Genomic DNA, 22743 nt, shown 5'->3' with positions numbered 1-22743 from the left:
AAAATATATATATATAATAAAAAAAATTAAAAAAAAAAATAAAATAAAAAAAAAAAATTATGTGACCTAGGCAGGTCAATTTCCTTTTCTGGACCTCAGTTTCCCCTTCTGAAAAAATTGAGATTTGGAACAAATTGGTCTCCAAGGTCTCTTTAGACCTTTAAACCCTTCAACCTTAAGAGTCTTCTCCCACCAAAAGCCCCACCTTTCCCCCTTTTTCTCCCCCCCCTTCCCTTCTCTTCCCTTCCCCTCTCCTTCCTTCCCTCCCCGACAGGAATCCAGTCGCCCTTAGCAACAACAGTCGAGGTTTGCCTCCTCCCGCCTCGGCTATTGGCTGAGCTTCCTCCGGAGAGGCGGGGCGAAGAGGGTGTTGTAACTTCCGCTCCCGTCTGGGGTCGGCGAGGGGAGCCGGAGGCAGCAGAGGAAGCTGGGTGGCGGCCATCTTGGATTTCTGAGGAGAGGCGGTAGCGGGCTGCGGAGATCCGAGCGGAGGAGTCAGGCAGGCGGGCGGGGCTGGGGCGACAAGAGACGGTGAAAGGAGACCGCAGTTCCCCGCCCGAGGCCCCTTCCATGGTCGGCACCTGTGACCTTCCGCAGCCTGCTCTCCACTCCTCTTCCGGGCGGCTGGTGCCGGGGTGTGAAGGCCCCGGCGCTGAAACCTGAGGCGAGGTAGAGGAGGAGGAGCAGCGCCCGGAGCAGTGCGAGGCTCTCGGGGCCCGGGAAAGTCTGGCGGGCGGACCCTGCAGCCTCCCCTCTGCTGCCCGGCCTGGCTCTGCCCTGCCCTGCATCCCGCCGCCTCTGCTCGTGCGGCTCCTCCCTGACTGCCCGGTTCGGGAGCCGCGACGGACCTTAGAGACCCCCTCTCTCAACTCCGCCTCGCTCTCCGCCGCCCTGCCCTGGGCGCCGCTCTCCTCCCAGGACTTTCCCACGCCTGAAGCCTCCCCGCCCCTCCAGCTGCACCGGGGTGGGGAGGGGGAGGGGGTCGGTGTCCGGTCCCAGACTGGGGGGGTGGGGCAGCGAGAGCAGCATGAAGCCCGGAACCTGCCCGGGGGATCGTTCGGCCAAGCCTGGGATCTAGACCACTGTGCGGGGGGAGGGAGAAGGAAGCCACCCTCCCCCATGGTGCCCCTTCAGAACCACTACTGAGACTGTCCTGTGGCCACCGGACCGGCGAGGCTCGATTCTTTCTTGTTGTCGTTCCTTGTTTTTCTGGCGTCCTTTTTGTTTCTTTTTTCTTTTTTTCTTTTTTCTCCCCGTTGTGGGAGAAAAAATTAAAAGTGAATTAAAATGTCCACTAGGACCCCTTTGCCAACGGTCATTGAGCGAGACACTGAAAACGTAAGTAGCCACGGTACAGATTCTCCTATGCAGCAATTCGTTGGTAGCTTTGATTTTATTCTGGAACATTCACATAGTGTCTGTGCTTTAGCACCTACCCTGTTTTCCAGAAGCTAAAAAGCAGTTGGGTCAATTTTATCCCTAAATCTGAAAATAACCAGTCTTTTAATATTCACTCAATCTTCGGCAAACCCTCGGCGCCCATTGCGTGCAGCAGCGCCGCTCCCTCGCAGAGAGACGGTGGTCGTAGTGCTCGAAAGAGCACTAGATGGGAGAGGACCCTGGGCCAAACCTTTATGTAACCTTTATGACCTTGTCTCTTCCCCTCCGGAGACTCAGTTTCCTTTTTGTAAATTGACCGAATTACTGACGGTACCTACCACACAAGGTCGTAACCGCAAAACGCCATGTACTGTATAAATGAACTCTCTGGACTTCGCTTGGTGCTTGGACGGAGCTAAATTTTGCTATAGCCCCTGTTCTCAGAATTTGTGAGGAGGTAAAAGCTACCTACCGGATCCTATCCAAACTTTGAATCTGGACACAGCTAAAAAAGACTAAATTGATCCCAAAGAGACTAATGTGTTTAAAAAAATGTTCATTTTCAAACTGGCTCTGGATAGTTAAATAGTATATATAAGTGATGTTTGGGCGGTGAGAATATATTTTGTGTTCCCTTGGTGGGAGTGTTATCAGCCAGTAAAGTCTAAAAGTTGTTGTTAGACCAGTCAGAATAACTTGCTTGGGTTGTCTTCCACTGCTCCATTAGAGTTTTTAAGACACTCATTTGTTTCTCTAGACTTTCTGGTTTTGATCACACGTATCTAACGAGGCTGTCAGTTAAAGACTGTTTTTGGTGCTTGATAAAAAGAACAAATTGGAGAGAATCAGCTCCCTTTTTTGGCTCCTTATTTTGAAAAAAGTTCGAAATAGCAATAACCATATCCTCTTAAAAATAGTCTCTTTTTGGATGGTAAGCAAAACCCACTTATATTAGAAGACCCCACTTCTACAGAATACACACCTTAGTAAAGAATAATTTTTTTAACATCTGTTTTGAGAAGAGAGAAAAACCAAAAAAAAATTTTTTTAAATTTTTTGTTAAATCAGTTGTTGCTCTTGGAAGTGCTTTTAAAGCAGAATCCCTTAACTTAGTGTCTTGGGAACTTGTAAAAAATGTTTTGATAACTGTATTTAAATATTGTTGGCTTCCTTGGTAGTCCTATGTATTTAAAAGGTATTCATAGAAGATGCCATAGGCATTTCTGAGATTAAAAAAAAAAAAGTTAAAAATCCTTGTTTTAAAGGGACACTCACTCACCTCTCAAAGTTGAGATAAATCATATCTAGATAAATTGTCTGAACTCAGCTAGTTTTTCATGATTGAATTGTCAGCTGAAATTCTCTAATATAAAATATCTAGCTAAGTTATTGATGGAAACTAAATGCTATGCTTAAATTAAAAGATTTGTTGACAGCTAGATTTAAAAGCATTTATTACATTATTACATACAGACACTGTGCCAGGTTCTGGGGCTATACAGACATAAATGAAAATGGCCCTGCCCTCAAGGAACATACTTTCTATAGGGGAAACTTTGTACTCAAGCAAATTAATACATAATATATACACAGTAAATGGAAGGTTAATTTGATGAATTGATGGAATGGGCTGCTGCTTATCTATAAAAAGCTTCATATGGGTAGATGGAATTTGAATGGAACCCTGAAGGAAGCTAGGAAATCTAAAAGATAGAGATAAGCAGGGAATAACTTTTAGGCATAGGGAACTGTCTGCCGAGATATAAAGACAGAAAATGATAGAGGAGTAGCTAATGGAACAGCTTGGTTGAACAGGAGAATTAGTGAAGATGTAATAAATCTTAAAATATCTTCATGCCAAATCATGAAGGGCTTTAGGAGCCAGAACAGATGCGTTTCTGTTTTAATCTTGAAGTACTAAAGAGCCATTAGGAATTTTTATGAAAGATAGTGACTTGATCAGACCTATATTTTAATAGTATTACTTGGGCACCTGCATAAAGGATATTAGAAGTGGGGAAATGACTTTAGGCAGGGAGATAAATTGGGAAGGTTGTAGGTCAGATGAAAAGATAGATGAAGGGCCTATTCTTGGACTAAACCAATGATAAGGGAAGATGATTGATTTTAGACTATCTTGGGAAGTTTCCTTTAAGTATTTTTCACACTTAACTACAACACTAATGCCTGAATTTAATCTCCACACTATTTGTTGGTTAGCCATCTGGTGGTTTAATCTCTTGAAAAATTTGGGATAGTATCTCTAGCATATAATAATATTGAGTAGTTAATAACGATAGGTTGAAGTTGGTACAATAATTATAAATGATATATTTTACTTAAATGCATTAAAAAGGATACTGAGCAATAGAACAATCAAATATTAAATGATTAAATAGTTTTCTTTTGAAGAGCTTATCATTGATTTCTGACTTGATTTTTTTTCTTCTTGGAATGCCCGGTGAGTGGTGTGGAACAAGCAAAAGGTTGGTCAGATTAGACTATTTATCTGGAGTAAGGTCACAGACACAATTTCACACTTATAAATTGAAGCTAAAAACTGCAGTGTAGCAGATCCCTATTGTAGCCTGAGGGGAGGGGGAAATTGTTTCATACTCAGACATATATTATAGTTGTAAATCTGGATGAAGGAAAAAAATTGTATATTTTTAACTTAAGCGGTTTAGACTACAAGCAGTATTTCTAGGTTTAACTTTTTGCCCCCTTTACTTTTATTAAGCACTGTCTTGTATATTTCTAGTGTATCCTCAGATGAAAGAAAACCATCTCTCCTCTCAAGGAGCTTTCATAAAATAAAACCCAAATATTATATGTATAGGAAAGGTTTAGAGTTAGTATGGTAAATTCCAGGAAGATAAAATCCATAACTGGAAAGATCAGGAAAAGTTACAAGGAAGACATACTTGAATTGAACCTTGAAAGGAGAAAGTATTTCAAAGACAGTGTATGAAAAGGCTGAAAAATCAGTAAAGGATCAGAGAATTTTATGCAGGGAGTGCAGAGAGGTAGGTTGGAACTAGATCTATGAGGCCAAGAAGTTTTTAATTTTCTGTGGAGCTTGGAAGATTTTTCCTTCCCATTACTTAGAAAACACATTATAAGATTACTGGCCACTTTTATGCAGGATGAGGCAATAGAGAGACCAATATTCTCACAGTATTAACTGTAGACCTATTGAGAGGACCAGTCATAGGATTTAAGACTAGAAGAGACTTAACTGGCCATCTAGGGACAGGCCTGGCAGGAATTAGGGGACTGTCATCTAAAGGTAGATTGCTATTTGTTTTAAATTTTAAGATCAAATGAACTTAGTTTTATTCAATAATGTAAAAACCATACTTGCTCCACAGGTCTTACAAAAACACTAATACCTCTAACAGAAATCAGTGATTCTCAAACTTTTTGGCTTTCAGACCTTTCTGCACTATTAAAAATTATTAATGACCTCAAGAGCTTTTGATAATTAATGTTTGTGGATAATTACCATATTAGAAATGAAAATATTTTAGTATTATGAAAACAGTTTTGACCTTGAGGATCTCTTGAAAGGGTCTCAGTAACAGGGATTAGGAGTAGGAACTGGGATCACAGTTTAAGAGTTTAATTAAATTTAAGAAGTCCTGTGCTCTTATTTAGGAAAACTGAGCCCCAGAGATGTTAAATGCCCTCAGAGTCACACAGTCATAGGTTTACATATTGCATGTATTACCAGCTCAATATATGTTTGCTATAAATATAGGTAATATATTACATAGGTAAGTAGTATAGTTGGGTTTAAAATATAGGTCCCCTGACTGACCCATGAACTAGGGTTGATTGCACTAGAAATAGAAAAGAGGGGACAATACAAGAGAGATTTTAAAGTTGCCACCTAATTAGAAGTTCACTGGAGTCAAAGATGACTGAGGCTTTTAAATTGGGTGATATTAAAGAAGGTGATAGTTACCATCAAAAAGAAAAATGGAGAACAGGTTGTAGGAGTAGAGAAGTGATTCAGTTTTGGACATGCTGAATTATGCCTCTGAATTTTATCAAGTTGTAGTTTCAAGAGAGTAATTTAAGGAATTTGTAAATTCTTTGAGTTTTAAAAAGCATCCTTTCTTTTATGTTAAATTACATATTTTAAGCCTGGAGCATATATTATCCAAATTCTTTATATAAAATATTTCTTATATTTCTTACTCAGTGAGAATTGCTGTGTACTTCAGCATTGTTCACCTGAACTTGTTTATAGTAACTCTTAACTTGGCTTGTTCAAAAAAAAATTTGAGATGCCTCATTCCCTAAAGTTTATTATGTCTCAAAGCTACAAATCAAATTTGTATTTGACATGAGCAATTTCTGTCTTCCCTGCATCTTGTAAAAAGATTTTAAGTTTTGCTTATCCTAGTAATTGTAGTTTTAAGTCACAAGTTTTTGGTAATTTTGGATGATGTTATTACAAAAGAATTGATTCAGAAGTATTTTGTGGTCATTCTTATCTGAACTTTAGAACTCAAATTTTACATATGAGAAAACTGAGATATTATTTGCCCATGCTTACACAGCTAGGAAGCATTAGAAGTGGGATTTCAAACCAGGTCTCCTGACTCTTAACACACTATCCATTACACTACAAAGTAGATAATTTGCCATTAATTTTAAATTATGGAATATTTTCTATCTTAAATTAAAAATGCAGTACTGTAAAATTTCATTATGACTTCTTTTTTAGCCCCTTATTGTAATTTGATTCTCTATTACTAAACTGATGAATGTGTAAAATTATAAAAGATTTAGAATTTTAGATTTTAGGGAAAAAAAGCTTTAGGGATCGTTTAGTCCTACCTCATTTAACAAATGAATAAACTGAGTTTTAGGTACTTGTCTAAGTCAAATGCCAAATCATTGCTTGTTTAAACTAGCTATGTTTAAATTAGATCTGTTTAAACATATCTAAGTCTCTAAGTTTAGGAGATCGTGAAGATAAAGTATTTTTAATGCTTAAATCGAAATACCATGGGGGATTGTAAAAATGAATTTGATGGATATATATTAATATAATTTCATGGAACGAGTCTTTGTGGGTTTTAAAAGGTTTCCATAAGATGTTGGAAGAAAAAAATAACAAAACAAAACTCCTATAACATATATTCATAATAAAGTAAAATCAAATTCCCACATTGACTATGACCAAAAAATATTTCTCATTCTGCATCTTGAGTCTATTACTTCTTATTCAGAAGGTAAATAGCATTCTTATTCATTAGGAGTGTTCTGAATGGAGAGCACTGGGAATGGTAAATATTCAATAAATACTTGATCAGCAAACACATATTGAGCTGGTAATATATGCCAAGCACTGTGCTAACCAATGGAGATGCAGAAGAAAAGGGCAAATGCTCTCCAAGAACTCACAGTCTCAACATGCAATAACTATGTATAAACAAGCTATATATACAGGATAAGTAGGAAATAATCAACAAAGGTGGGAGATTTAGAAACACTTTGTGCGGGATTTTAGGATGCCAGGAGGTAGAGCATTCCATATATGAAGGTGGACCAGTAAATATACTGAGTCAGAAAGTAGATTGTCTTATGTAAGGTATCCAAGCAATCACTAAATTGAAGAGTATGTGCAGAATATAAGATGTAAGGACACTGGAAAGGTAAGGAAGAGGCTGGGTTATGAAGAGCTTACATATTATTTCGATTTCAATACATTTTGATTTACAATTAAAATATAATTTAATTGTAATAAATATTTTAATAAATGTTTAATAAATTTTAATAAAAAACTTCCCTTTTTAGATTTACTGTGGTCTTAAAGTAGTTTCTTTGGGAAATCCTAATTACTCTACCAGCACCTAATAAGAATAAGTTTCCAGAGGGAGCATATTTAAGACTCTGTTTACTTCATACCTTCTGGAAGAACTTGACAGTAAACCAGGTTTTGAAGTTCTAAACTACAAGATAGATACAGAGGATTCTGCAACACCAAATTTGAAACTTTTTTTCCCTCATACCTCCTTCCAAACATATCTTTCTGGAATTGCCTTTGAATCAGAGTACTAAATCAAAACACCAGATATATTTGATATGTGTGGGAAAGATTTGAAGTCTTGAGGACAAAGATTTGAATCTTTGCTTTCCTATTACTATGCACATAACTTTGGGCAAGTCACTTCCCATTTCTAGTCCTCTTGTTCCTTCCTTTGTAATGAGGAAGTTAAATTAGATTATCTCTAAAATCCTGTCCACTTGGAACTATGATCCTATAATTTCATCACCAGCAACACCTGATTTCTGGAACAGAATCACTGATTTTAGGTACTAGCCAAGAAAGCTTTATCCTTGACAGAACTGGAAGAAGAGCAAAGCAGAAATTTTCTTGTTTTATTCAAATTTTAATAATTTGAATATTCTTAAGTGAATAAGAGAATCTTTCCAGGTAAAGCTCCTTTATAGGAATAGTAAGTATTCTACATTTTTATTGAATTAAGCTTTGACTACCCAGCAGTATTTGAAGTAGTTTGCATGAAGGATATGTGCTTGGTTTTTTTTCCTTAGTAATAGTAATTGATTCATAAAGTTATGAAATTATAGACGATAAAAACTTAAAGAGAGTTTAGAGATCATCACACATAGCTTCCTCATTTTATAGCAAGGTTATAAAGGGAGTGCTTATTTATTCACTGGTCTTCTGATTCCAAATCACGTGTTTTTTCTTTCTCTGTTTTGTGTTAAAATGTCAACCTGAGTATAGAATGGACTTAAGTATTAAGTATTCTAATACTTAGAATAGAGGATTTTTCTTATTTTAAAGCTACTTAGAGGAACCAAGCTTTCAGTTTTGGTTTCTTGAATACCATACTTCAACTGAGGTGTACCGAAGGCTTGTCACAAATGATTCTAAGTGAAATTCTTTATTGATGAGAATTTTAAATTGTTAAATTTGTAATTATGAACCATTAATTATAAAGTACAGAGTCCTCCCCAGTCTTGTTTTCTACCTTTTGTTATTCCTATTAAATTAAAACTATAGATTAGTCTAGCTTTAAAATTATGGAGCTGGAAACATTTTCCAGAGACCTTTTTTCTCTACCTAAAACTTTTAGACAATACTTTAAATCTCAGGCTGCCTTCAGAATCTGATGCAATTAATAATGCCATACCTTTCCCCCTTCTTCCTCAAATACCTGTTTCCCTTCCCTCTTAGCTCTCTTTTCTTGGCCTATTAGTGGTAGACAATCTTTCTCCATTTTGTACTGGGTGGTATTAAAGATTTTACATATGGCATCAAAAAGAGATTATCCATATAATAAGATATATCAAAAATCTGTGATTTCCCCCCCCATATATATATATATATATATAGAGAGAGAGAGAGAGAGAGAGAGAGATGATTTAGATAAATTAGTCTTAAGTGGCTAACTCTCCCCATGCTATAGTGGTTACATTGTTATTAAGTATTAGGCCTCAGATACAGGATAAAAAAATCACTATTTGATAGAAACTAATGGGAAAAATAGCAGTCTAGTAGGAATTAAATGTAGACTCTATAGCTCTGGCCATGTACCAGGATAAGCTCCAATGGGTATGTGGCTTAGAGTAAAAAGTCACATCATAAACAGATTAGAGGAGTAAAGTTACTTTTCAGATCTATGGATAGGGAAAGAGTTCTTGACTAACCAAGTTATGGAATCACACAAGATAAATCTAATTTTTTTTTTTCACAAATCTTAGATAAAAATTAGAAGGAAACAGGTAACTGAGGAACAAAAAAAGGTCTCATATCCAAGATAAATAAGGGACTGATTCAAAGTTATAAGACAAAGAACCGTTGTCCAATAGATTAATGATCAAAGGATGTTAATAGGTAGTTTTCTAAGGAAGAACTCTTAAACTATCAACAATAATGGGGAGCAAAATGCCCTAAGTCATTATTAGAAAAAGACAAAGACATTATAGTTCTTTATACCTCTCAGACTAGCAGAAATGACAAATTAGAAAATTGACAATTTTAGAGAAGTTGTAGGGAAAACAGGTGGATAAATGCTTTCTTTTATGAAGCTCTGAATGGTCCCTATATTCTGGAAAGCAGTTTGATCCTATGCTTAGAAAGTTAACAAATAGAACATACCCTTTGATCCTGCAGCAATACCACTACTAGATGTATATCTAAAAGAAATTAGGAGAATCAGTATGTGAAAAAAAATTTATAGCTTTTTGTGGTAGCCAAAAAATTGGAAATTAAGAGGTTATTGGAGAATGACAGCTAATTATGGTATATGAAAACAATGAAATATGATTGTGCCATAAGAAATGGACAACTTCAAAAGAAACAGGAAAGATCCCAGAGCAAACTAAGCAGAATTAAGAACAATTTGCATAATTATAAAGAAAAAACAATTTTTAAAGACTTTAGAACTTTGACTAATATAATTATAAACCATGAGGCTAAAAGCAATAAGGATTAAATGTGCAACTTGTTTTCTTAGAGATGAACAACTTAAAATCCAGAATTACACATATTTAAACATGACTAATGTGGATATTTGTTTTGCTGAATTATGTAGGTGATATTGAGGGATTTTTATGAATTGAAGAAAACTGGTTTACATTTCCAGACTCCCCACACAGAGACATTTGAAGATTGAGCATTTCCCCTCCCCCAGCCTCTTGCTGGATGGTGCTGTTAAAATTCCTTTGTGTCCCTATTACCCTTTCTTCCCTCTTTATTGGGCAGTTTGGAAAGTACTCTTATTTCATTGGTTTTGTTTATACTATTATCTTTCCCTATTGATAGGGCAATCTTTTATTATTGCTATTTGTTTGTCTAAAACTATATTGAAAATAAGCGTCTCTGGACCTCCTACCAGATTGTAGGTACCATTGCATTGCATTGCCTTGCCAAGTGTGTCTCTTCACCCCACTTCCACTCCCATCTCAATATATATTTTTCATACTGAGATGGTTGCATTTATTTTCCTCCTGCCCTTTTGAGTTCAAGTTTTAACTGCTGTCTGGTTCTGTTGTTTTTCATTGAATCTATCCTGCACTGCAGATTTTTAAATAATTTGCTTAGTTGAGGTAGAGGAACAAATTGATAGAAAATTAATTGAAAAAATTTTTTAAAGTAAACTTTTTTTTTAAATTGACTACAAAAATTTGTAATAGGCCTAGTTGACACAATTCTGTGTCTTCCTCCTGCAACATAGGAATTAGAGGAGGGAAGTGATGGGGGATGAGAAGGTTTGGAGATTGTCTTTTTGTTTTGTTTTGTTTTGTTTTGTTTTTTAAGGAATTTCATAATCCAAGGTCATAGGAGTGACAGTGAAGTCCATGAGCAATGTGTTTGTAAACACTGTGAATTAGGTATTAAACTTAAGAAAGGAAGTAGTGTACATTTTCACTAGAAGTATCCAGACTGGTGATAGAGATAGATTAGAATAATTGATTGGAATAAATTTCAAAAGAGATATTGAATGATATTGGCAGAGGAAGAATTTGGAAATAGCAATGAAGAAAGGAAATGAATATACTTCGTCTTTTCTGCCCAGTTTATTTTGGCTTAAGATAAGGATAATACTCGGAAGAGATCCAGGTTTCTTTGAAGTGGTAGAATTTGGAAATAGCGTGAGATCAAACATGAGTGCAATGCAAAGGATATATAGATTGTAAGAAGGATAGGATTAAAATTATTTTCTTATAGAAAGATGATAAATTTGAAGTCTAAAAAAATAGATATATTTAGACATAGCTAATGTGGATACTTGTTTTGCTGGAATATGTAGGGTGTATTGAAAGATTTTGTCAATTGTAGAAAATTGGTTTGACTTGTATATCCCGAAATATGCAGGATATGTATGAGATGCATGGAAGACTTGGAGATTGGGCATGAATGTTGACTAGTAGAGAGAGGAAAAGAGAATTTTAGCAATCTTAAATTCTAGGGCAAGAGAAACAAAAGATTATCAGATACAGAAAGGAACTGGACAATCAGCTTCACTGGATTTTGTGATGATTAAGCTCTGCGTTGGTGAAGTATCTGTGATGTCACTTTCTGTGGTTTATTACTGTAGATACTGGAGAACTTCATAATTGGTAGATGCAGCAAGTGGAGGTGCCAGGAACTCTGGTATCTTCATCAGTAAATAACTGGTAATAATTAGGTCTTTGGGACAGATTTTACACTCAGTACCAACACCATTCCAAGGTGATGGGTTAAAACTTTTAGAAGGCATCCCAAATGTTGAGCTGACTCCTGATCTCTTGACTCTCTGGAAGTAAAGAATCTTTAGTACTTTTGGGATCCTGAGGCTGAATATTAAAATTTCCCCAGTTTATTGTACATTTCTGAATTTCTAACTTGCTGGCTACCCTAATTTAAAGAATAGAAGGTTGATCAGGACTCTTAAGAATCCTAATGTGATATCTCCAGGTCATTCCTTTCCTCAGAAACAAAACTCAATAATAGCTTCCTACAGATATATGAAATAAAGTCCTAACTTTGTCATTCAAGAGTTTGGTTGTAGCTTAACCTTGATTATTTCTTTTGCCATTCAAATCAAACTGGACTATTTGTATTGGGAACATCTCAAACTTTCCTATAACCAGATGGTGCAGTCCCTAAAGTCCTGGGCCTGTAGTCATGAAGTCCTTAGTTCAAATTCAGTCTCAGAAACATACAAGTTGTGTGACACTGGGTGAGTCATTTAATCTATCTGCCTCAGTTATTTCATCTGTAAAATTAGGATAATAACATCTACCTTGCAGAGTTATGAAAATTAAATGAAAGAATATTTTTAAAGCCCTTAGTGCAATGCCTGGTGCAGAATAGACACTTAATAAATGCTTGTTTTTTTTCCCTACCCCCTTCTTTCGTTATAGTAATTCAAAGTATTTTTTTTGTAATACTCTTTTAATACTCTTTACCTTTACCATTGTATGTTCTTCCTACTCATTCCTAAATGCAAGCAAACAATAACAGAAAGAATGAAAATGCTATGTTGTGATCCACACTCAGTTCCCACAGTTTTCTCTTGGGATATAGATGGCTCTCTCATTGGACCTGGCCTCAATCATCTCATTGTTGGAAACAGTCACATCCATCAGAATTAATCATTGTATAATCTTGTTCTTGCCATGTATAATGATCTCCTGATTCTGCTCATTTCACTTACCTTCAGTTCATGTCTCTCCAGGCCTCTCTGAAATTATCCTGCTCATCATCTCTTATAGAACAATAATATTCAGTAACATTCATATACCATAACTTATTCAGCCATTCTCCAACTGATGGATGTCCACTCATTTTCCAGTTTCTTGCTACTACAAAAATGGCTACCACAAATATTTTTGCACATGTGGATCCCTTTCTTTAAGATCTCTGGGATATAAGCCCAGTAGAAACACTGCTAGATCAAAGGGTATGGGCAGTTTAATCTTCTTCAAGTTAATATTCCTGCTTCAGTTGTTGCTAATATGACAAGAACTGAAGGATATTCTGATCCATCTTTTTTTTTTTAATTTTTCTTCTTTTCTTTTTTGTTGAGGCAATTGGGGTTTTAAGTGACTTTCCCAGAGTCATACAGCTATGTGTCCTCCTGGCTTCAGGACCACTGCTCTATCCATTGTGCCATGCAGCTGCTCCCTGAACTGTCTTCTTGGTGAATCAGATCTTTGAATGTTTTCTAGCTTATCAGTATTCTGAAGTTGAAGCCCAAACTTTTGTCTATAGTATTTTCCCCTCAATGTTTCATTATTATTATGAATTTATGCCATTGTCTTATATTCTCTTGTAAAATTATAAACTCCTTGGGATTTTGGACATAATTATGTCTGAAAATCTTTGTATCTTTCATAGAGCACTGCATAAAAGAAGATTGTATTTAATTTTTTTTATTTTCCAGTTACATATTTTTTTGAAAGGGCAACTTTTTTTTATTATGCATGTACATTCATTTTTACATATTTCCATGTGAATCATGGGAGATAAAAATCAGAACAAAAGGGAAATGCTATGGGAAGAAAAATAAGGGGGAAAAAGTGAACATAGCATATGTTGATTTACATTCAGTCTTCAATAGTAGTCTCTCTGGATGCAGGTAATGTTTTCCATCTAAAGTTTATTGGGATTACCTTGATTTGCTAAACAACTGGGAAGAACTAAGTCTATCATAGTTGATCATTGCCTTACTTAATCTAAGAGTGCCTTAGACAACCTTGTAAGACAGTAAATTGAAAAGTAGCTGCTGGGGCAGCTAGATGGCACAGTAGATGGAGCACCAGCCCTGAAGTCAGGAAGATCTGAGTTCAAATCTGGCCTCAGAAACCTAACACTTAGCTGTCCTACCTGTGTGACCCTGGGAAAGTCACTTAAGCCCAATTGCCTCAGCAAAAAAAAGAAAAAAAAGTAGCTGCTGATATATTGGTAAAGGGATATTTCTTCCCTGTGAGCTCTATATCAGTGAAATTATAGGTCTAGTCCCTGTCTCTCATCTCTGTCTACTTTGGGCCTAAAATACCTGAGTATTTTACTCAACTAGGCAACTAGGTAGTACATGGGATAGAGTACTGGCCTTGGAATCAAGAAGACCTGAGTTCAAATACAGCCTCAGGCACTTAACACTGTGAGATCCTGAGCAAGTCACTTAACCTCAATGCTTCCCAAAATAAAAACATAAAATAAAATAATTAAGGATTATGAGATTACTTTGATTCAGGAAAAGATAGTATAAGTTTTTGATGAGTTAGAGCCACCTAGGAAGTAATTCATAAATTATTGAAAAAAATTGGCAATTGAGACTGAGTCATAATCATAAGTCATAATATTTGAAAGATTATATATGTAAAGTGCTTTGTAAACCTTAAAGTACTATATAAATGTTTCCAAAGAGAAGCTATAATCTTTTCATCTTACTAGCCTAGATTTGCACAGAGATGGTCAAAAGACCAATGGTATTCTAGGGAAGGGGTCACACAGAAAAGTCTTTAAGTGCACTTCATGGAAACCTTCCAGTTTTGGGATTAGGGGCAATCCATGAAGCCTAGTGCCTGAAAGCGTGACAAGGACATAGGAACTCAAATTCAAGGTTTGGCCTTGGATATCTGGAATATGTAGCTGAGCAATACCACTTTGACCCTGAACCTGAGATTGAGACCTTATATCTCATACCAGAAGATATGTATTAAGGTACACATTGGATCAGATTGGTATTTAACTCTTCCAGTGTGTCAAATACTATGCTAAATGTTTTACAAATGTTATCTCATGTGATTCTCACAATTATCCTAAAAGATAAGTGCTATTATCCTCTCCATTTTAGAGTTGAGGAATCTGAGGCAAAGAGGTAAAGTGACTTAGTTGGTAAGTGTCTGCTGCTACTTTTGAACTGTGTCTCCCTGACTCAGGCCTGGCACTTTACTGTTCCACCCAGAAGTCTGCATAGACTGACCCAATGTGTAGTATACTATTGCTGTTGCTGAAGTTCTTGAAGAATAGTATTCATTAACCACATCCTAAATAATACAGTACAGAACTAAAAAAGACCCAGCCATTGTTTCTAGAAGTATAGAATCTGTCCCTGACACAAAATCCCATTTCAGGAAGTAAGACTGGAAAAATTAATAAAGAGAAGGAAAAAATACTTATGGGGGGCAAGGAGAAGTATTATGGAGCCAGGAACACTCATGATACAAATGCTGGAAAAAGAAAATAATTCCACATCATATACCAACGAAGTCTGAAAGAAAATAACAGTTTTGCCACAAGCTCTATTGTAATTCCCAGAAAAAATGAAGCAAGAATTTTAAAATTATGTCAGTAAATAAGCATTTTATAAGGTGCCAACTTTGTGCCAGGTACCATGCTAAGTGTGGGATTGGCAGTCTGCTCTCAAAAAGCTCACAATTTAATGAGACAACATTAAATCAGTTACATACAAACAAGCTCTATATAGGATAAGTATGAAATAATCATCAAAAGGAATGCAATAACATTAGATGGGAAAACAGGGGATCACACACATATCTTTCAGAAGGTAGGATTTTAACTGGGACTTGAAGCCAAGGAAGCCATGAGGAAGTGAGGAGGAAGAGTATACCCTGCATGAGGGACAGCCAGTGAAAATAGCTAAGAGTCAAGATTTACTGGATTGCAGAATATATTTGTAAGTTAAGAAAACTAGAAAGCTAAAAGGGGGAGACAGGTTATGAAATCTTTGAATGTGAGCGAATTTTATATTTGATCCTGAACATGATATTGACTGAAGTTTGAGTAGATATGATGTGGGTCATACCTATGATATTGACTGGAGTTTGAGTAGATATGATGTGGGTCATACCTATGTTTTAGGAAGACCACATTGACAACTGAGTGGAAGATGGCCTGGAATGGGGAAAGAGTTGAGGCACAGAGACCAACCAGCAGGCTACCACACCAGTACAATAATGAGATGCAGTGTTAGAGGAGAGAAGGGAATGTATGGAAGAAATAGAGTAAAATGGGCAGGCTCTGGCAATAGATTAGAAAAGGAAGATTAAGAGAATGAAGAGTTGTAAATGACACTGAGAAAATGTATCTTGGATAGTAATAGGCAAGATAGGAGAGTTTGGAAGGAAAAGAAAATGTTTTGAGTTTTGGATTTGTTGAGTTTAGTATGTCTATAGAACATCTAGTTCAAGATGTCTAATAGACTATTGGGAGAGGGGTATCTGGAGAGTGAGAGTAGTTAGGACTGAATACATAGTTGTCAAAATCTGATGATTGAATTCATGGAAAGGTATGAGATAAATAAGTCGTCTCAAGTATGAAGAGAACCCAGGAGATATAATGGCAAATGACTGACCTCTCAATTCTTAGTCATTTTATGATGATTTTCGAGAGAGGGCAGTGTTACCTAGCACTGCTTTGTCTGTCCCTGTCATTGGCAGTTGATATGAGTATTGATAACAGATCTTTCTTGGTATAATTTACTCCTAGATGTGCAAAGAACTGATTGTTAAATTTTCAGTATGAGTGTTTATACCTTGGAAAAACACTACAGATCAGGGCTTGATATGTTTTGTTGTTTTCCATAGCCTTAAAAGTTGAAAGTAACATTAATGCAGTTGAAGCTTTAAAGTATGCCATATGCATATTTTTTCTGAGAGCTGATTGTTAAATATTTATCAGACCACTCATAGCTTATTTCCCTCTATTTTGGGGATTGGTAGGAATCACTGCTAAGACCAATATTAGATAGAATTTATACTCAGTACATGCCAAGATAGATATATTGAACCCCATTGTAGAATATGTATGTATGATGTTTTGTTATGTTTTTAATCAAGAATAATTGAGGTTGGTGCCTGTTTATTCTAAGAAAAATTAAGCTGCAAATTCAAACTTTAGATGTCCTTAAATATTAAAACAAATTGCCAATATTCTCTAAAATTGAAGAGTAAGCAGTAAACATATAAAGTTATTTGTACCCCCCTCTTAAGAAAACATGATATATGAAAGATTGAATTTATAAAATAAATGGGAATATGAAGAAAGGCCAAAAACCAGCCCCTTCTCTCAAATAACTTGTATTCCAATGGAGAACGTAATGGTGGACAAACAATTGGAGACAATAAAGGGTTCTAGTTTTAATGAACATATTAAAAAGGCTTCTTATAGAAGATGGGATTTTGTTGTGACTTGAATCCAGAAAACATATATGCAGAAGGACAGAATTACAGAAACAAGGAATAGACAGTCAGTGAAAATCCCCTGAGTCTGGAATATGGATTATTTTGTGTGAAGAATAGTAAAGAGGCCAGTATCACTGAATCTAAGTATGTGAATAAAATGTAAAAAAACTAGATAAGTAGAAAGAGACCAAGTTCTACAGGACCTTTAATATTTGAGGCTTTTATATAAAGTATCCCAAGAATCGAAGTTCAGTTTTAAGCTTAAAATTGAAAGTGATAGGGAGCTATTGGAATGTATTAAAGGATATCAGATGAAATTGATAGCAAAATGGAGGATGGATTGGAATGGAGTATGGTTTGAGCTGAGTAAGTAGGGAGACCAACCATCAAAAAAAATGAATAACAGGTTGAACAGAGACCCAAAAATACAGCGATGCAGAATTACTTCTCTATGGGACATTATAGGAAGATGTGCACTTGAACAGGATCCCCTCCTCTCCTCCACCCCCCAGGCAATTGGGGTTAAGTGTCTGAGATCATATTTGAATTCAGGTCCTCCTAACTTCAGGGCTGGTTCTCTATCCACTGCTCCACTTAGCTGCCCCTTGAACAGGACTTTTAAGATGCATATCAATAGGGTTAAATATGATGAGAGGTAAGGAATGTGTTGGTCATAATTAAGTTTATTTTGGACAATGAATGAAAAATAGGACAAGACATTTTCTTCAGGAAGAGAAAAGGCACTTTTTAAAAGGCACATTGTCCTGAAAGCTGGTCATAGAGCTCATAGGGAAGAGACCAGTTAGATGAGACAAAACTTGGGACACTGCCTAGTACTGTTCAGGATAATTTAAAGAGAAGAAAAGTTTTGAAAATGGTGGGGAGTGGGAGGGTGTTAAGAAGGAACGATGTATTCTATAGAGGCTATTAAACCTTTAAAGGTTAAATGCTTATAACTTGGGATATTAGTTAGCAACTTATGTGATTATATGATTTTATTCTGAATGATTAGACATCCTAGTATAGTGAAAAATTGGGCAGGACTTAAAATTTTAGAAAAGCTTGGCTCTGGTTATAACATGGTTATAAATTATAAATAACTTTTGGCCTTGAGCAAAATCACTTATCAGCTAGCAGTGGTTAGCTCATTTGTCAAATAAGGATGGTAGCCTATCTGCAAACCTTTTCCATGAAGATTTCTAGTGAGGAGCAAATTTAATTATGCAAAAATGCTTTTGAGAAAAGGTTCCACAAACTTAAATTCTTATTGATGTTTTAAGAGAATCATATTTGTAAGTTAATTTGCTCTTTCAAATTAAGTTGAATTTCAACAATTTTCTTTATTTCTATTCTTTCAAATTTTCTCCATTCTTTTTCTCTTAAATTTAAAATTTGATTGAAAAAAGATTGATAAAATAAGGATAGAAGTTTGCAGAAGCTGATGGCACAGGCTAAAGTTTATTTTAATTTTTAAGCAATAATACATTTTTTCAACTAATGGCTCTTAAAACTTTTATTTCCTTATTTTTGTGTATGTTGTTAATACCTTAGCACACATCTCATGGAGATGGACGTCAAGAAGTTACCTCTCGAACTGGGCGCTCTGGAGCTCGCTGTAGAAACTCAATAGCTTCTTGTGCAGATGAACAACCTCATATTGGAAACTACAGACTTCTGAAAACAATTGGCAAGGGAAATTTTGCAAAAGTGAAACTGGCAAGACACATCCTTACAGGAAGAGAAGTAAGTACAGATTATTACATTTGCTTTTGATTCAAAAAAAAAAAATTACAAAGCTATCTCTTCCAGTGTGTATTTGTAAATAAAAAATGCCAATGATTATCAGTGTCTGTTTAAAAATATTAAATGAGTGTGATTCTTCAGAAGTGAATCATTTTGTTGGTTTTTATTAATAGCCTTGAAATTGTTTTCCATTAGAATGTTTTTGTTTTCATTAGAATATTCAAATAAAAGACTTTTAAAAATTATGGGTATTTATATATTACATATAAACATTTTTTATATTTTATATTTTGCCATTTAATACTTGACTTCAGTATTGCAAATTGTATCTCCAAAAAATTAGTCAACTCTCAAAGTCTTCTTGATTTTTATTGACCTGGGAGAAAAGTAGAACCAAGAAAACAAAATAGTTTGGTATTAGTTCTTTACTTTTCCTTGTCTATGGTCCTAACCTTTACAGAAATACTCCATAATTAATTATACAGAGTATTATTAAAATAATTCAACTGCTGTTTGGAAACTATAAAACATGTACTTTTTTTTTTTTTTTTTTTTTTTTAGCTCTTTGATAAAAATCACTGTATTGATCCTTATAACCCTTCTATTGATTCTCTCACTTTATCTTGTGACCACAAAAAACAATTAAGCATAGGCATGTGATAATGACCCCATGTAATAGTGTGCCTAGTACTTTGTCCTCATAGTCACTTGTCTCTCTTATGTTGGTGGAAAATTCCATTTCATTATAGTATTTGTTCTCCAGGGCATTTGTTGTTTTTTGATTACTTAGCAATGTATCTTCTTTTTAGAGATCTTTCCATTGACAATTGTACTATACTATTATTTTGATTCTGATTGTTTAGTTTTGTATCAGTTCATAAAAATTTTTCTATGTGTGTCTGAATTCCTCATTTATCATTCTTATTGCACATTAACATATCATTCAATTAATAACTTTTCCCAATAGATGACTTTTGTTTCTAGTTCTTGTTTACTGCAAAGAATACTGTTAGGAATATTTTGCCATATTTGAACCTATCTTTATGTCTTTGACTTCCTAGGGGTGTATACGCTATAGTGGGAGCAAAGGATCAAAGGATGTGAACAGCTTACTGTTTACATGATTCCAAATTGATTTCCAAATTAGTTATCATTTTTATATTGTATTCATGTTTTCTGTTTTCCCACAATTTCTCCAACTTTGACATTCCATTTCTTGTTATCTTTGCCAATTTACATGGAGTGACATGAAATCTATCATTTTAATTTTCATCTCTATTAGTTATTAAGTATGTGTTCATTTATAGCTTTCAGTATTTCTTTTTAAAACAGTCCCTCAAGGATTTATACTGAACTTTCTTTTCTTCTTTATGATGATGATTTTTTAAAATAGTATTTTTCCCCAATTACATGTAAAGGTAGCTTTCAACATTCATTTTTAATATATTTTGAGTTCCAAATTTTTTCTCTCTCCCTCCTTCCTTTCCACTCCCCACCATGACAATCTGAGAGAAGTTAGACACGTATAATCATGTTAAACATATTTCCATATTATATTGTGAAAGAAGAAAAAGCAAAAGCAAAAATAAGTCAAAATAGTATGTGTCAATCTGCAATCAGACTATAGTTCTTTCTCTGGACATTGCAACATTTTCCATCATGAGTCTTTTGGAATTGTCTTGGATTGTTGTATTGTTGAGAAGAGCTAAGTCATCATAGTTGATTATTACACATTATTGCTGTTACTATGTACACTATTCTCTTGCTTTTCCTTACTCATGTGCTGATGATTCTTGATGATGATAACACCCCACCCCCACCCCCCCAAGGCTGGGGTTAAGTGACTTACCCAGGATCACACAGCTAGGAAGTGTTAAGTGTCTGAGACCAGATTTGAACTCAGGTCCTCCTAAATTCAAGGCTGGTGCTCTATCCACTGCGCCACCTAGCTGCCCCTGCTGATGATTCTTAAATCTACCTTTTCTGCCTCAATTTCTGCCGATTTCCACTTTCATATCTTTACTTACCTTTTAGAAAGCTCAGATTGGATGTTGAAACTCAATATGTTCAAAACAAAAACTCATTTTCTTCCTCCCTAAATCCTCCTTCTCTCCTCCTACCATCACTAGAAGACAACACCATCCTACCACTCCTTCAGATTCACCACCTAGGAATCATCCCAGATTCCTCTTGTCTCACCCAGTAACCCCAATATCCAAGCCTTGGCAAAGATCTATAGATTTTACCTTTATAAGATCTCTGGAATATATCCTCTTCTCCTCTGGTTAAGTCCCTTATTATCTTGCACCTAGATTATTTCTATAGCCTGCTGGTGGATCTGCCTACAAGTCTATTCTTACTCCAATCCATTCTCCATTCAGCCATTAACTTGTGTTATGGGCCAGAACTTGAAGCAAGGTGCTAATGCTTATGTACTTAGTTCACACCTTTAGAGAGCATATATAAAGAGGGGATTCACAAGTTGGGCAGAAATATAAGCAAGAAACTCTCAGGGACAGGCCCACTCTTGGACTTCCAGGAGATTCACAAGTCAGAAACCTACAAGCCCACTCTCTGGGAGGAGGAATCAAGATTCATTCCAACTTTCACCTTTGTGCTGGCTGGAGACATTGGGAGGACGAGAGGCTGAAGCTGGCTGAAGGCTGAAGGACAAACCTTTGGTTTTGGAGATATTCAGAGAGAGCTCTCAGAACCAAGGAGAGAGATAAGCCTCTACTAAAGCTAACCAGACCCAGAAAAAAAAGACAAGACTTTGAAGGAGACAATAAAGGATTTGAACTTTTAACTCCTGGCTGCATTTGGGATTATTGAACTGAGCTGAAACTAAGGCTGCCTCCAGAAACTCCCCAAGAAACCTGCTCCCAGAGAACATTATAATCTAGAGAAGAATATTACAAACTTGGTTTTTCTAAAGTGCAAATCTAATCATGTCATCTCCCTACTCAATAAATTCCAGTGATTTCTAATGCGTCCTAATGCAAAATGCTGTGTTTGAAATTCAAAACTCTTTGTCATCTAGGCCTTCTTGCCTTTCTTTTTACACCTTACTTCCCTATAAATACTCTTCAGTCCAGTGACACAGGCTAGCTGTTTCATAAAACATTCCATTTCTTGGCTCTGATATTGTCTTTGACTGTCCTCCATGCCTGGAATGTTTTCCCTCCTTCATTTTGACTACTGACTTCCATGACTTTAAATTACAAAGTGGGAGAAGTATGACTCATATCAATTCCTGTGGAATTGATTTTGAAGGTTTTAGTGAATTATAAAGTCAGTTAATACCTACTTGCCTATATTTGTGGGTTTGATTTCTTAATATTCTCTTAATGCAAGCATTTCAAGAACTATGGCAAATAATAACAGGAGAAAGGATCATCCTTGCTTTACTTTAATAATTATTGAGAGAACTACATATAATTTTGTATCATATTCAAAAAGGGAATGGTAATGGCTTTTCCTTTTCTGGTGAACTTAATGCAAAAACTGAATGACCATTGTTGGTCAATAATTCTTATTCAGGCATGGGTTAAGCTAAATGGCCTTTGATGGCTTTACCATCAAGGAGAGTTTTTCCTGATTATGATTTTACTTTAGGTATTTGGCCTATTTGAAGTTAAAAGTTGTTAATTTACTTTTTAAGCATGAATCTCTGTGCTTTCAGTCCTGACTTTTTCCATGATTCACAAACTGATCCTTTCTTTTTTGATACTTTGGTCTAAGAAAGATAAAATAAAAGTGTGGGTGATACATAGGTTAGTTTACTTGTGTGGTATTCAGGCTTCAGCTGCTTTCCAAAGATGGTTTACCATCAAAAAGTGACTTAAGTCATTCAGAAAATTTTATTGGAAAAGTGGCAGGGAAGATGAGGGACGAGGGTAAAAGCAGTTGGACTACATGGGTATTGTGCTGACACCTTCA

At 35.7% G+C, this 22743-nt stretch overlaps 1 protein-coding gene across 4 annotated transcripts in view; it reads left to right on the top strand.

The window, feature by feature from the left end:
• Positions 1 to 1184: 1184 nt before the first annotated feature.
• The window catches only part of LOC141556645 (MAP/microtubule affinity-regulating kinase 3-like), a 125262-nt gene continuing 103703 nt past the window's right edge, over positions 1185 to 22743 (top strand). For all 4 annotated transcript variants that reach the window (XM_074291099.1, XM_074291098.1, XM_074291097.1 and 1 more), the window contains exons 1-2: positions 1185 to 1338; positions 18613 to 18804. In XM_074291099.1, the coding sequence (XP_074147200.1) occupies positions 1288 to 1338; positions 18613 to 18804 (243 nt within the window). In that variant the 5' untranslated portion in view covers positions 1185 to 1287. The remainder of the gene's footprint in view (positions 1339 to 18612; positions 18805 to 22743) is intronic.

The sequence above is a fragment of the Sminthopsis crassicaudata genome, chromosome 2, assembly GCF_048593235.1.
Source record: "Sminthopsis crassicaudata isolate SCR6 chromosome 2, ASM4859323v1, whole genome shotgun sequence".
Lineage (NCBI taxonomy): Eukaryota > Metazoa > Chordata > Mammalia > Dasyuromorphia > Dasyuridae > Sminthopsis > Sminthopsis crassicaudata.
The sequence above is the reverse complement of the archived record's forward strand: the minus strand, read 5'-3'. Positions and strand labels throughout refer to the sequence as shown.